At 34.4% G+C, this 13,703-nt stretch overlaps 2 protein-coding genes across 3 annotated transcripts; both read left to right on the top strand.

Moving 5' to 3' along the window:
- Positions 1-421: 421 nt before the first annotated feature.
- LOC131599133 (probable E3 ubiquitin-protein ligase RHY1A) lies at positions 422-1,584 on the top strand. Its single transcript, XM_058871601.1, has 3 exons — positions 422-768; positions 882-976; positions 1,161-1,584. The coding sequence occupies exons 1-3, from the start codon at positions 625-627 to the stop codon at positions 1,444-1,446; spliced, it is 525 nt and encodes a 174-aa protein (XP_058727584.1). The 5' UTR covers positions 422-624; the 3' UTR covers positions 1,447-1,584.
- Positions 1,585-9,590: 8,006 nt separating this feature from the next.
- On the top strand, positions 9,591-10,739 carry LOC131599132 (probable E3 ubiquitin-protein ligase RHY1A). Of its 2 annotated transcripts, none has more exons than XM_058871600.1 (3): positions 9,591-9,990; positions 10,105-10,199; positions 10,379-10,739. In XM_058871600.1, exons 1-3 carry the CDS (start codon positions 9,847-9,849, stop codon positions 10,662-10,664), a joined length of 525 nt encoding a protein of 174 aa, XP_058727583.1. In that variant the 5' UTR covers positions 9,591-9,846; the 3' UTR covers positions 10,665-10,739. The 2 variants fall into 2 exon arrangements, with proteins under 2 accessions (XP_058727583.1, XP_058727582.1); XM_058871599.1 differs by having other exon boundaries at positions 9,595-9,990; positions 10,084-10,199.
- The last annotated feature ends 2,964 nt before the right edge of the window (positions 10,740-13,703 follow it).

Genomic DNA, 13,703 nt, shown 5'->3' with positions numbered 1-13,703 from the left:
TATTTATTGTGCTTATGCTCGTCTGATTTGCTATCGGTTGAAAAATTTTCAACTAATTCTAAAATTGTTTCTGCTAACAATATTTTTAGGTGTAAACAAGAGTGTCTAGATTTTGTGTGATAAAATAAAATAGAAAATGTGATACACAATATGTAGTGTATTGAAAACAAAATAAACAATACAAAATAAGTCTACGATTGAAGGAAGTTTTAACCAAACTACCATTCCTTTTCAATTTATGTACTAAAATATCATACTTCTCCCATTTATTATAAAATTATAATATTTTCACAAAATTTTTTTTGTTACTAATTGTCCGTCCAATATTTTGGACTTGAAAATGATGGGAGAAAATCTTGCAAACCCATGGTACAATATTGTCCACATGCCTTTTCTTTTTGGATTTGGACATAAGCAACACACAATCTACTTTTCCATAATAAATCCCACCTAAACAATCCTATCATTTCATTTTTTTATCTCTAAAAATCAGAACAAAGCACTAAATCACACCTCACCTAATCATTCACCTGTACTCACCAAAAGATTATCAAAAACAAACAAACAAACAAAACAAAAAGTACAACATTCTGTGCTTTGTTCGAACACAAAAAAGGACCAAACATGGCAGGAATGCTCCCTGGTGTTGAATCTGCTAGAAGGAGACGTGTCCATAAGGCTGGAGTTGAACCTTCTAATAACAGACGCTCTTCTTTCTGTTTGTATTCCAGTAATTCTGAATCTCGTCTTTCCTCATCTTCTTCAATGGTTTGTTTTCTTCGTTAATTATTTGCCTTGTTATCAATTATCGATTTTAATGGGTATGTCTTAATTTTATTTTTGGATTTTAATTTATCAAGCAATAAAACATGTTATACCAGACACAGCAAGATGAGAATCTGGTAGGAGCAGCAAGAGAAGCTAAACAAAGATTGGATGACAAATTCAGATCCCAAACGGTATCAGAAAACACAAGGTATTACAAAAAATAATAATATATATTTTTTTTTATGTGATGTCAAGAACTCAGATCTGATATTTTAATTTAATTTTTTTTTATCAAATTTATTTTTTAAATATATAGTTATTTGAATGATTCTAAATTCAATAGATGATGTTTTGTCTATTTTATCCTTATGAAAGTTGTTATGAATTATTAGGAAGAAGAACATAAAGTGTGTGGAGGGCAGAAAAGAAAGCATAGAGGAGTTACAAATTGAGGTGTATGGTTCAAAGAAAAGTGGGCCAAGGAAATTCAGTTGGAGCAAATTGAGCTGGAAAGCTTCAGAACAAGAGGATTGTGCTGTCTGTTTGGAATCATTTAAGATGGGAGAGAAATTGATTCCTCTACCTTGTGCTCACAAGTTTCATTCTACATGTTTGAAACCTTGGTTGGAAAATAACTCACACTGTCCATGTTGCAGAACTGCCATTCTTTCTTTCTGAATTTTTTACTTTTCTTCAAATGTCTAAATTTGTATTAGGAGACTTGGTTTGATGGATTTCAATAATTTTGACTTTGAATTGCGTTTTCGTAAATTAGTAATGTATGAATTTGATAAAAAATTATTTTTCAATTTTTGACAGGATGGTCTCAAATAATTTATATGTTATCATTTAGTTGTATGTTTGATTTGGAGTGGAGGATAGGACAAAAAACAGGATGGCACAAATTCTTGATAACCACTCTTTTTCTTATGAAAAGTTTGATAAATAATATACAACACAAATAAATTAATATGAAATTTACTATGATATAATAATATAAGTTTCACCGCAACCGTCTCTTTTAGAGCCTCAAAGATGAAGAAAAAAAAATCCCACGAGAACGATGATGTGTCTCCCCGAATGAGCAATCCTTGCATGAACACGGTCCTAAATCCATATTCTTAGGCACAACCAGTAAGAAAGAGTTTTTTTTAAATTTATTTTAATTTTAATTTTGTTTTTAATTGGATTCATGGGTTGGTTGAGATTATCAAGGAGAGAGAAAAATCAATATTTATTTTTTTAATTAATTAAAATTCTGTGATTGGTTGTATGTAAAATAATTTCTTAGGTATGTATCCACCTAAAAATTTTCCCTCCCCGAAGACACTTCAAGAAGCCCCACTTAAAATATCATACTATTTGTAACTAATATATAATTTTAAATTTTACGTTAGTTTATTTTTTAATTCATATAATATATTTTATAAAAAAATTGAATCTATACGTAATATTTGTAATAGAGATTTTAAATGATTATTTTAAATTTTTAAATTTGGTGAGCATGAATCTCATGAGTATATGTTAAATATTGTCAAATTAATAATTTTATCATAGATGGTTAGTTTATTAATTTTTTGTTGTTATATTTGAATTTTTCACTATTGTTCTGTGTCGGCCAAAGGTCCAATAACTCGAGGCCCATTATTTAGTCTTCTCCGCCAGACCTAATATATAAATACCTTCGTAAAGAGTTTTCAGGTACACAATCTCTAATCTCCTTTTTCACTACCTACTATCTTGAACTCTAATCTGACTTGATTTGGGCGTTGAAGTGCTAACCATGGAGATACCCCCTTTAGGTCCAATGTATCGAGAGATAGCAAACACCAATTAAAGGCATCGCACCAAGACCAATACCTCTGGTGCAAGAAGCTCCGCTCCACCATAGTTTCCGCAATCATCACCATTTTTTGTTCGGAAACAGAATTGTTGCGCCTTTTATGGAAATCGACTTCTAACTCCTATGATATCCACGATTCCATATTCGATCCCATATCTGAGCTCTGAAGATGTCTCTGGAGAATAAATCAATGTTTCAAGACATCGAATTCTCATATCAACGCCGTTTGGATCCACCGAACTCCAATCTGACATCGAACAGGTGGTTGTAACGACTCTAAGCCATTACAGAACGACACCAACAGACGCCTCAGAATGAGCTCTAGTATAGGGACATCTTGGAGGACTGAAGGCATCGTCTTATATGTTATCCCACCGGCAAGGACTATAACTCTCTCAACAACTTGGCCTCTAACTCGCCGTTAGGGTCACATCGGATCTTAAAATTGATGCCTAAGAAGGTCGGGCATCGACCCCTTCGATTACCGATCAAGCGAAGATACCAACAATTTCTACCAAGGTCGGGGTGGAAAATAATCACAATCTTCCATTATTTTGATACGTTTGACACATGCATTTGAAGGATAGAAAAACACTTAGAAAGGGGGGGTTTGAATAAGTGTAGTTTAAAAACTTGGACGATAAAAATAAATTGCACAGTTATTTTTATCCTGGTTCGTTGTTAACTAAACTACTCCAGTCCACCCCCACGGAGTGATTTACCTCACCTGAGGATTTAATCCACTAATCGCAACAGATTACAATGGTTTTCCACTTATTCCGCGACTAAGTCTTCTAGAGTATCCTGATCACAACCTGATCACTCCAGGAACAAATGCTTAGACACAAGCTAAGACTTTCTTAGAGTATCCTGACCACCACGTGATCACTCTAATTACAACTGCTTAGACACAAGCTAAGACTTCCTAGACTATCTTGATCAACACTTGATCACTCTAGTTACTTACAAATTAATGTAATCAATTCTAAGAGTATTACAAATGCTTCTGAAAAGCTATAATCACAACAGTGATATTTCTCTTAACGTTTAAGCTTAATCTCACTAATATATTACAACAGCAAAGTAGTGAGCTTTGATGAAGATGAAGTTTCTGAGCTTTGAATTTGAACAGCGTTTTAGCAAGTTAATTGTTAGCAAATCGTCGACCTTGCTTCTCATCAGAACTTCATATTTATAGGCGTTTGAGAAGATGACCGTTGGGCGCATTTAATGCTTTGCGTATTCCGTACAACATTGCATTTAATGTTTCACGCTTTTGTCAACTACCTCGAGCCTTGTTCACGCTGTGTCTACTGACGTTGCCTTTAATAGCTTCCAACGTTCCTTTTGTCAGTCAGCGTAGCCTGCCACTTCTACTTTCTTCTGATCTGATGTTTGTGAATATAATATTTAAATATCATCAGAGTCAAACAGCTTGGTGCATAGCATCTTCTTGTCTTTTGACCTTGAAGTGCTTCTGAGCGTGATACCATGAGAACTTCAGTGCTTCTGCTTCTGATCTCAAGTTCTTCTGATGCTTCCATAGACCCATGTTCTAATTCTGCCTTGACCATCTTCTGATGTCTTGCCAGACCATGTTCTGATGTTGCATGGTGAACCTTCCGAGACAAAGCTTCTGAGCGCTGATTTGTGCATACTCTTTATATATTTCCTGAAATGGAAATTGCAATGTATTAGAGTACCACATTATCTCACACAAAATTCATATCCTTGTTATCATCAAAACTAAGAATATTGATCAGAACAAATCTTGTTCTAACAATCCCCCCCCTTTTTGATGATGACAAAAACATATATAAATGATATGAATTTGCGATCAGAAAGAGCAGACGGCTAAAAACAAATTACACAGCTATAGCATAAGCATGTGAATGTGTCTCCCCCTGAGATTAACAATCTCCCCCTGAGATGAATAATCTCCCCCTGAAATAAATACTCGAAGAACTTTAATAATAAAAGACTTCCCTGATTATTTTCTGCCATTTCAATTCTAAAAAATGTGTATAGGTCGCAATAAGTTTTCTTTTAATAGTTTAGGTTTTTAATTTCTGCCTACTAAGTTTTCTGCCTTTCCCCTGCTTTTGGTTATGTAATCCCCTCCCCGAAGCCTTGTAATAGCGTAGGATTTTTATTTTTCTGCCTTTAAATTCCTGCACTATATAACTGTTAGCAATTGAATAGGATTGTATGGCAAACTAAAAGCAACATAGTATAACCCTGATTTTCAGGATTAATATAAATCAACCACTATTGTTTCACAGACACACCTTTAGGGTAATTCCACTTCCGTTGCCTTTCGATTCAATAGTCAAGTCCCTCGAGCGTAGGGATACCTTAGCCTGCTGCCTTCGATTCAAAATCATCATAGTCCCTTTGATTAAAGATCACATAAAATATCCTGCAAACTTCACTATAAAAAAGTCCTATAAATGCTACGAATGCATGATGCGCAACACCACGTAAAATACGACCACGGTTAGTCAACACACATCATCATTCATCATATTCATCATACATCATCACATGCTTCATTTTACACAAATAATCATAAGATCATCGATTCATCATATAACATATGTCAAGTTACGAAAGGACATAGTTAAATTAATTCACAATAGAAAGCGTTACATATTGGTATATCACCACATGATCTCATCATCTCGTCATAAGAAAAACACACATCATCATCACAAATACCACCATGTTATCATAAAGAAAACACTCATCAAGTTATACAAAACATGGCTACGCCAACTCATAACAAATGGCATACTTCCTATGTTAACACTACATAGTTCATCACTTAATCCCAATTCAAGCACTATAAGTCTACATCCTATGATTCATTTTATTACACCAAGGTATATTTCATTGTGTTAGATTTCAAATGCTTCGAATGATGCATCAATTGGAGTCCAAAAACTCAAGTAATGGCCTTTACAAAAATTTGTAAAAAATTGGTCTACCTCGGGTCCGCTCGCGCCAATCCATGCATCGACCGCTCGCTCAAGATCATAACTCCTCCCTACCCCGGGCCCGCTTGCGCTGACCCATGCGTTGACCAATCGCATGCATTTGCGTCGATCGCGCATTGTTCGCGTGCTAAATTTTTCTGCACTTTTCAGACTAATTCCTTTGCAATTTTTACACATTATAATCCCTAGAAACACCCTATAATCACCATATTTCATAGTCCAAATACATCTTTATGCATTCTAACCTATAGGTATCATCTATTGCATATTAATTCATCATATCATCATCAAATCCTCGTAAGCCGAAATCTAGATAAACTCCACATACCTTATATTGTAGTTTAGCTTTGATTCTCGTCGCGTTCTCTCTATGAATTCCTTCATGTTCTTCGTGCCCCATCTCTCTCCCCCTTTGCCTCTTCTCTAAACTTTTATCGTACGGAATGAATTCCTCTTTCCTTTTTTTCTCTTTTTAACCCTAGGACCCCTAATATGGTCTTCCCATCTTGTCCTCACTCACTCTTCACAAATGACCACTCTTGCCCTTAATATCTCTAATACTAATATTATTATATTTTACTAATTAAAATAATTCCATTTATTATTATAATTATACTAAATTATTCTAAAATACTCCAAAATCCCTCAATACACATGAATCATCAAAACATCACATAAGTCATCATAATCTCAAACATCACACATCATCACAAACCATCATAAGGACTCAACATATCATCACATTTTCAAATACTTTACAAAAATCACTAAAGCATCATGTATATTGAATTCTTCAAGATAACTCACATAACCATCATATTCATCAAAACATCATGAATCACCATAAGGCCTCGCATAAAAACACCAAAATATCATATATGTCAAATATTTCAGGATGACTCGTATATTCATGCCAGATTAATTAAATAAATAACTAATCTAAAATCTGAGGTGTTACAGTAGGGGTTACGATAAGGCATACTCAATAGTAGTTGTAGCATATGTTTTATGAAATTTTTTTGGTGTTGTAATATTTCTACATTTTGCATTTATCAGAATAATGATTACTATATTTTAATATTTTTTTAGTCTACATAATTTTTATTTCCATTATATTTTATCGGATAAAAGGGTATTCAATTTATTTACTACGATTATAACAATATAATTTTGTAGTTTTTTTCAAAAATGAAATACTCAGAGCACTTTTCACATGTGCATATTCAAAATAGAAATATTTCAGATGGACACATGGACACGATGCAATTTTACCAATAGAAATATTTCTACAATCTGTTAGAATCCAAAGGCAGAACAAAATTCCCTCCGACTATTATTGGAAAGTGATGATGAATGAGTTGGTTGATCTACACGAAGAAAGGCTACATGCTTTAGAAGTTTTGAGAAGACAAAAGGAGAGGGTAGCTAAAGCATACAACAAAAAGGTTAAAGGAAAAGTATTTGTGAACGACGATTTAGTATGGAAAGTAATACTGCCCATAAATCGAAAGAATAAGGCTTTGCGTAAGTGGTCTCCACATTGGGAAGGACTTTTTTGAGTCGTCTAGGTATTTTCTAACAACGCTTACGAAATCGAGGAATTAGCAGAAGATAACAGAATCTTGAAAGTAAATGGAAAGTAATTGAAAAAGTATAAACCTGTACATCGAGAAATAAAAATCACAGGCGAATAAATTCAATTAATAAACAGGAAGATAACATGGCAGAAATAGAGCGCCAAAATAGGCTTAAAAAAGGGAGATTACAAAATAAGGATTAATCCGAAATAATGCCAAAATATTCAAAAATAATTACAGGCGTCCACTAAACATTGAAGTTAGCTGGGACAGAGGATTACATCTGGTTATATTGCGAAGCAGACACGACTAAGCGACACTCGATCACAAATCTTTGTTTCCTCTACTTTTTGATCTCGATCTCTAATTATTGGGCTTTTTCGATATGTTGAACTCCGCTTGGATCTCCTCATCAAGCTTGGATCTACCATTATGCGAACAAGCATTAACATTGTGTTCAATGGCCAAGATTAAGTCGATGTCGAAGACTTTCTCTCTAAATTGGAGAAGAAGACTATTTCTAGCCATCTCAAAAGATTTATCCCTAGAAGTAGTCGAAGTGGCAGCACCTTTGTCAGACGAAATAGTTCTAGCGCTCATCATCGCCTTCAGATATCCCGCAGGATTGGTAAATTTCAGTTCCGCTAGTTTAGTTGAAGAAGAAGTTTGCAGGAGAAATCGTTTTGCTTAAGGATGTAGAAAAGTGTTTCAAATGAAAGACTTTTGCTACTTATAGAGGGAAATCACCTTTTACAATTCTGAAAACTTTAAGAGTGTGAAAAGTAGTGGGGCACGCGAAAGTTTGTGATAGGGTGCACAAACGATTGTATAGTCTACAATATTAATCCTACTTATTAGGAGTGATCATTGTGCAGTTCTCGTGCACGTCTAGATGAGACGTTTGGAGGCATGGTCATTATGACCATGACGTCACGGGTGAAAAGACATTGAAAAGATTGTCCATCGAAATCAAGGGTTCGCAAGAAATGTCCATTTCTGTAAGAATTCCGAAATAGACATTTATTGGGGGCAATTTGTTAGCTGGGAATTTCGACGGACAAAAGGAAGTTTGTTGAAGGAAATATATTTCGAAGAGAGACATAAAGAATGGCTCTTTGAAGGATATTTGAAGTACCATTTTGTTATAAAGTGGATTTTACCTTGTCGAAAGATATTCAAAGTAAATATCCTCGAAAGGGTAAAAGACTTAGCATATTTTCGGAACATTTGGAAAACAAGCTTCGACAGCCACGTTGGTTGGATGTTGGCGCCTCAGGCGAAAGGAGATTCAAATTCAAAATCTGTCTTATACAAAAGGACACGTGGAAGCCTTAGGGATTGAGAGACATGCGAATGGAGAACGTGGTATTCCTTGAGGAAAAGTCTGTTAGGGTCGAACTAGTATAAATTAGAATCTTAATGTTATATTTTAGTGTGTTCAAATCTGTGCAAAACTCAATTATACTCCAAGTATCAAAGCGTATCGAGAAACAAGTGCTGAGAATATACGTACGAACTACCAATTTTTGTTAATCAAATTAAATTACCTTTTACCAGTTTATGTTTATCTTCAATAGAGTCTTTTATCTTTCTTTATCCCTTTCGAGTCAAAAACCTTAATCATTCCTGCATTTTGTTTTTTCCTTCCAACTTATTTTCTTTTAACTTACAAATTAAAACACAAAACCAAACCAAGAATGAATACAATCAAAATATCAAAATCTCGAAACTTAGATCATGCCCTAGGATCAATCTAGTCGATCCTGCAAACAACCAAGATATTTATTATTTTGGAGAACTAGAGTTTGTTTACTAATTTTCACGATAAACAATATCATTTATATAAGGGTCTTGCTAAGCAGTACCCTTAGGGCACTCTTTAAGCATACTAAATAAAGAATTTTTTTTTTATAAAAGTTAACATTGCATTTATCAATACAATTTTAATGCATTAAATACACGAATTTTAATAAAAGCTTACCATTTTAATCACATAAAAAGTGCCTTAAGGGCACCGGTTGTTATTCTTGTTATTCACTCTTACCTTTTTCAAGTCGGGTAATTTATGGAGCTCTTTTTTATTTTCCATGACTGTATAACAATCCACAGAGTGAACAATCATCCACATTGTTATCGATCCTCTAAATTAATTATAGTGTCGTCCGAAATAACATAGGAATTTCCTTCAGAAAATTCAAACCTCAAAGTACTTGCATTACCGTATCACTTCTAATCATTCAAAATAGCAAATGAAAATGTGGGTGGATTGGTGGAATAAATGTAATAAAATAGCAAATGTGATGTAGAATTAGTAGTGTATTGATAATAAAATAAACAATACAAAATATGTAAAACATTGAAAAGGAAAATTTAATTGGACTTGAAAATGGGAGAAAATCTTCCAAATCCAAGGTCCAGTCAATTAAAGCAATAACTCCCTTTTCGGGTTTGGAAATGATCAACACAATCTACTTTACTATAATAAATCCCACCTAAACAATCCTATCATTTCATTTTTTTTATCTCTAAAAATCAGAACAAAGCACTAAATCACACCTAATCATTCACCTGTACTCACCAAAAGATTATCAAAAACAAACAAACAAACAAAGCAAAAAATACAACATTCCGTGCTTTGTTCGAACACAAAAAAGGACCAAACATGGCAGGAATGCTCCCTGGTGTTGAATCTGCTAGAAGGAGACGTGTCCATAAGGCTGGAGTTGAACCTTCTAATAACAGACGCTCTTCTTTCTGTTTGTATTCCAGTAATTCTGAATCTCGTCTTTCCTCATCTTCTTCAATGGTTTGTTCTATGTTTTTTTTTTTATATATTATTTATCAATTATCATTTTAATGGGTATGTCTTTATTTTATTTTTGGATTTTAATTTATAAAGCAAAGAAACATATTATACCAGACACAGCAAGATGAGAATATGGTAGGAGCAGCAAGAGAAGCTAAACAAAGATTGGATGACAAATTCAGATCACCAAGAGTATTAGAAAACACAAGGTGTTAAAAGAAATATCTTTCTTTTTTTAATGATGTCAAGAACTCAGATCTGATTTTTTTATTTAATTCATTTTTTTATCAAATTTATTTTTTAAATATATAGTTATTTGAATGATTCTAAATTCAATAGATGATGTTTTGTCTATTTAATCCTTATGAAAGTTGTTATGAATTATTAGGAAGAAGAGCATAAAGTGTGTGGAGGGCAGAAAAGATAGCATAGAGGAGTTACAAATTGAGGTGTATGGTTCAAAGAAAAGTGGGCCAAGGAAGTTCAGTTGGAGCAAATTGAGCTGGAAAGCAACAGAACAAGAGGATTGTGCTGTGTGTTTGGAATCATTTAAGATTGGAGAGAAATTGATTCCTCTACCTTGTGCTCACAAGTTTCATTCTACATGTTTGAAACCTTGGTTGGAAAATAACTCACACTGTCCATGTTGTAGAACTACCATTCTTTTTCTCTAGATTTTTAATTTTTCTCAATTGTCTAAATTTAATAGTTGACTTGGTTTTGATGAATTGGGATTTTTTTTACCTTGAGTTGTGTTTTCTTGAATTAGTAATGGATGGATTGCAAATTGAAAAATATTTGAAGTGATGATTTATGAGATAGTTAAAAATTTGAAAAAGGTTTAAAATGATTATGTATGAGAAGTTTAAAAATGCTAAAGATTATATGAGAGGGTTACAAATGTTAAATTTGATAAATATTATTTTCAATTTTTTATAGAATGGTCTCAAATAATTTGGAAGTTACTTTTAGAGTGCATTTAATTCCTATTGGAGTATAGAACAAAGAGAACACCACAAATTCAAATTGGAGCATACGACAAAGAGAACACCACAACAGAAATTTTAAATGGAACAATTCTCTACCTCGTGCGTTGAATGATAAATGATGGACAACACAAACAACCTAATATAAATTACAACTAGCGAAATTTTCATTGCACTCGGAGATCTTCGGTGAAAACTTTAAAATACTCATATCTCGGATATGCATTTTCGAAGACACTTTTTTTTATAAAAAAAAAAGTGACTCGCATATGCATATCCGAAGTCGTCCTATTTTACACACAAAAAATTGTGATTTCGAATATTGTTTACTAGTAATTTCGGACAAACAACCGCTAGTCTTCCAAACTCTATAATTTGGTAACTTACAGGATCGACTAGATTGATCCTAGGACATATGTCTTAATCTTTTAGTCTTCTTTAAGTTCATTTCATAAGTGAACATGGTGTTAACTTATCGAGGTAAACAAGATTCCTTTGTAAAAGAAATTATTACAATCTGAGTAAAAGGACTAAACCTTCGACTATGAATATTGGGTAAGATATAAAAGGTTGTATTTAAATGACTTTCAAGAATTATAAAATGCAGAAAAGTAAACGTTCGACAGAAATGTAAAAGGTTCTGGCTTAAAATAAAGAGAAATAAATGACGAAAGACTGCAAGGTATGGATAAAATTGTAAAGCTTGTAGTAAAGAAAATAATGGTGTTTTTATACATACATAACCAACAGACTCTTTTCTCTCGCTCCGGTACTTTGAGTATTTGGGTATTTTTTTGTACACAATGCAAACACACAAATCTTAACATCTAAGACTCCTATTTATAATAATTCGACTCTAACGGTCTCTACACATATGTGCTCCACGTTTGATATTTCAAATGATAAGATCTTCTGATGATACCACACGTCTTTCTGGCGAAAAGAAGAAAATTCAGATTTCAAACTTTCTCGCTCGAAGGTTTTGAAATCATCCAACGCAGGTATCGAAGTATACTTCTCCGTATTCTAAAATATTTCAATCATGCACTTGATCTTATATTTCACTTCGACATATTAAGTCTTCACAAGGATAAATTTAAAGAAATAGCCTTTATGAAGCCACTTTTCATGCTAACTTACGTAGAACATGACATTCTTAAATCATCTTCGATCAAGGGTCGAAATTTCCAACTAAAAGATATGCATATGCGAAGTCACGTTTTTTTTTATTTTAAAAATGATACTTTCGGAGATGCATATCCGAAATCAGTTGTGTTATTTCATAAAATGTAAATAGACACCCCCACTCTTTGCATTCTCTTCAATCACCAAATACTTCATACAACAACAAAAATCCAGTTTTACCAAAAAGTTCTATTGAAGATTTACACTCCACAATATCCATTCAAGCATTCCAACTTCAACTCAAAGCTCAACAATTTGTAAGTTTTCAATTCCCTTACCTTAAGCTCAAGCTCAAAGTTAGAATTTAGGATTGTTAGATTTTAAGACAATGTGTGGGTTGATCTTATTGTAGTTCAATGATGGTGTTTAGATGTAAAAAATTGGATTATGGATGAGTTAGGGCAAAAAATAGAAGTTTCTCAAAAATGGATGTTCGTGAGTTATTTCAGAAGTGCATATTTGAAATCCCCTCTTACCAGTTTCAGATATGCACTTGGGAAATGTGCTCTAAGTTGTTTTTTTTATTTTCAAATTTATTTTATACTCTAACTTTAACTGTTATTAACCAGTGGAATTTTTTTAGGAAAATGGCTGACAACCACGAACCGACCGATCGACAAAGACAGGGGAGGCCAACCCAGACAACCTGCATAGTAAGGAGTGGCTTAGTGACGGGGTCGAGTCCACATGGAGGAGGCGCCTACAAGATACTCATATGCACCGAGGAGTCGTCTGTCTCAGGCCTCTTCTTCTCCTGAGGTTACTCAGGAGGTGGTACCTGAGCATGGTAAGGTACCTAAGGATGAGGTTCACCTTGACACGACGAGGATGCTCAGGACGATGTTCATGATGCACAGGAGGGAGGCTACCCAGGAGGGCCTTTAGACATGTCTGTCTTGATATACTATCACGACCATGCCTCTCAACATATTTGGGATGGCGACATACCTCGATCGTACTACTAACAATGACATCAACTAGACACCCTTCCGTGATTACCAATAGGTTGTCCCCTTCGACCGTATCTCGTTATATTACGGATGGGATGCATCAGACAGTTTGGGCTTGTGCAGATGATACATATGTCTCCATTTACAGATGCTCCCGACACCATTACCCTCCGAGATCTCACTGTTATCTTTCAGGATTAGGAGCATCATTTGGTGCTAGAGGAGTATCGAAGTATGCGGGCCACCAAGAGTTGGCACTGCGTAAATAGATACGTAACATGGTTTTATCAAGTGTCCCATCCTATCATGACACTCGATGCTCTAGGGCGTCCACCTAGGACAACGCATGAGGAACTCTTGGAGAATCAGCAAGTCGAGGGTGACCATGCTACTGATCTCCTGCCAACATGCCAGCAGATACTGTTGATTGGGCAGGAGGCTAGATAGATGAATCATTCAGGAGAGTGGTGTAGAGGCAGTTTCCATAGTGCATAGGATGGTCAGTAAGGCGTCTAGTGAGACACCGTAAAGGATGCAGAGGAGGTCGTAGGTGTAACACCCTTCTAAAACCCCACGATTTTCACAAATATTT

The sequence above is a fragment of the Vicia villosa genome, linkage group LG4, assembly GCF_029867415.1.
Source record: "Vicia villosa cultivar HV-30 ecotype Madison, WI linkage group LG4, Vvil1.0, whole genome shotgun sequence".
Classification (NCBI taxonomy): Eukaryota; Viridiplantae; Streptophyta; class Magnoliopsida; order Fabales; family Fabaceae; genus Vicia; species Vicia villosa.
The sequence above is the reverse complement of the archived record's forward strand: the minus strand, read 5'-3'. Positions and strand labels throughout refer to the sequence as shown.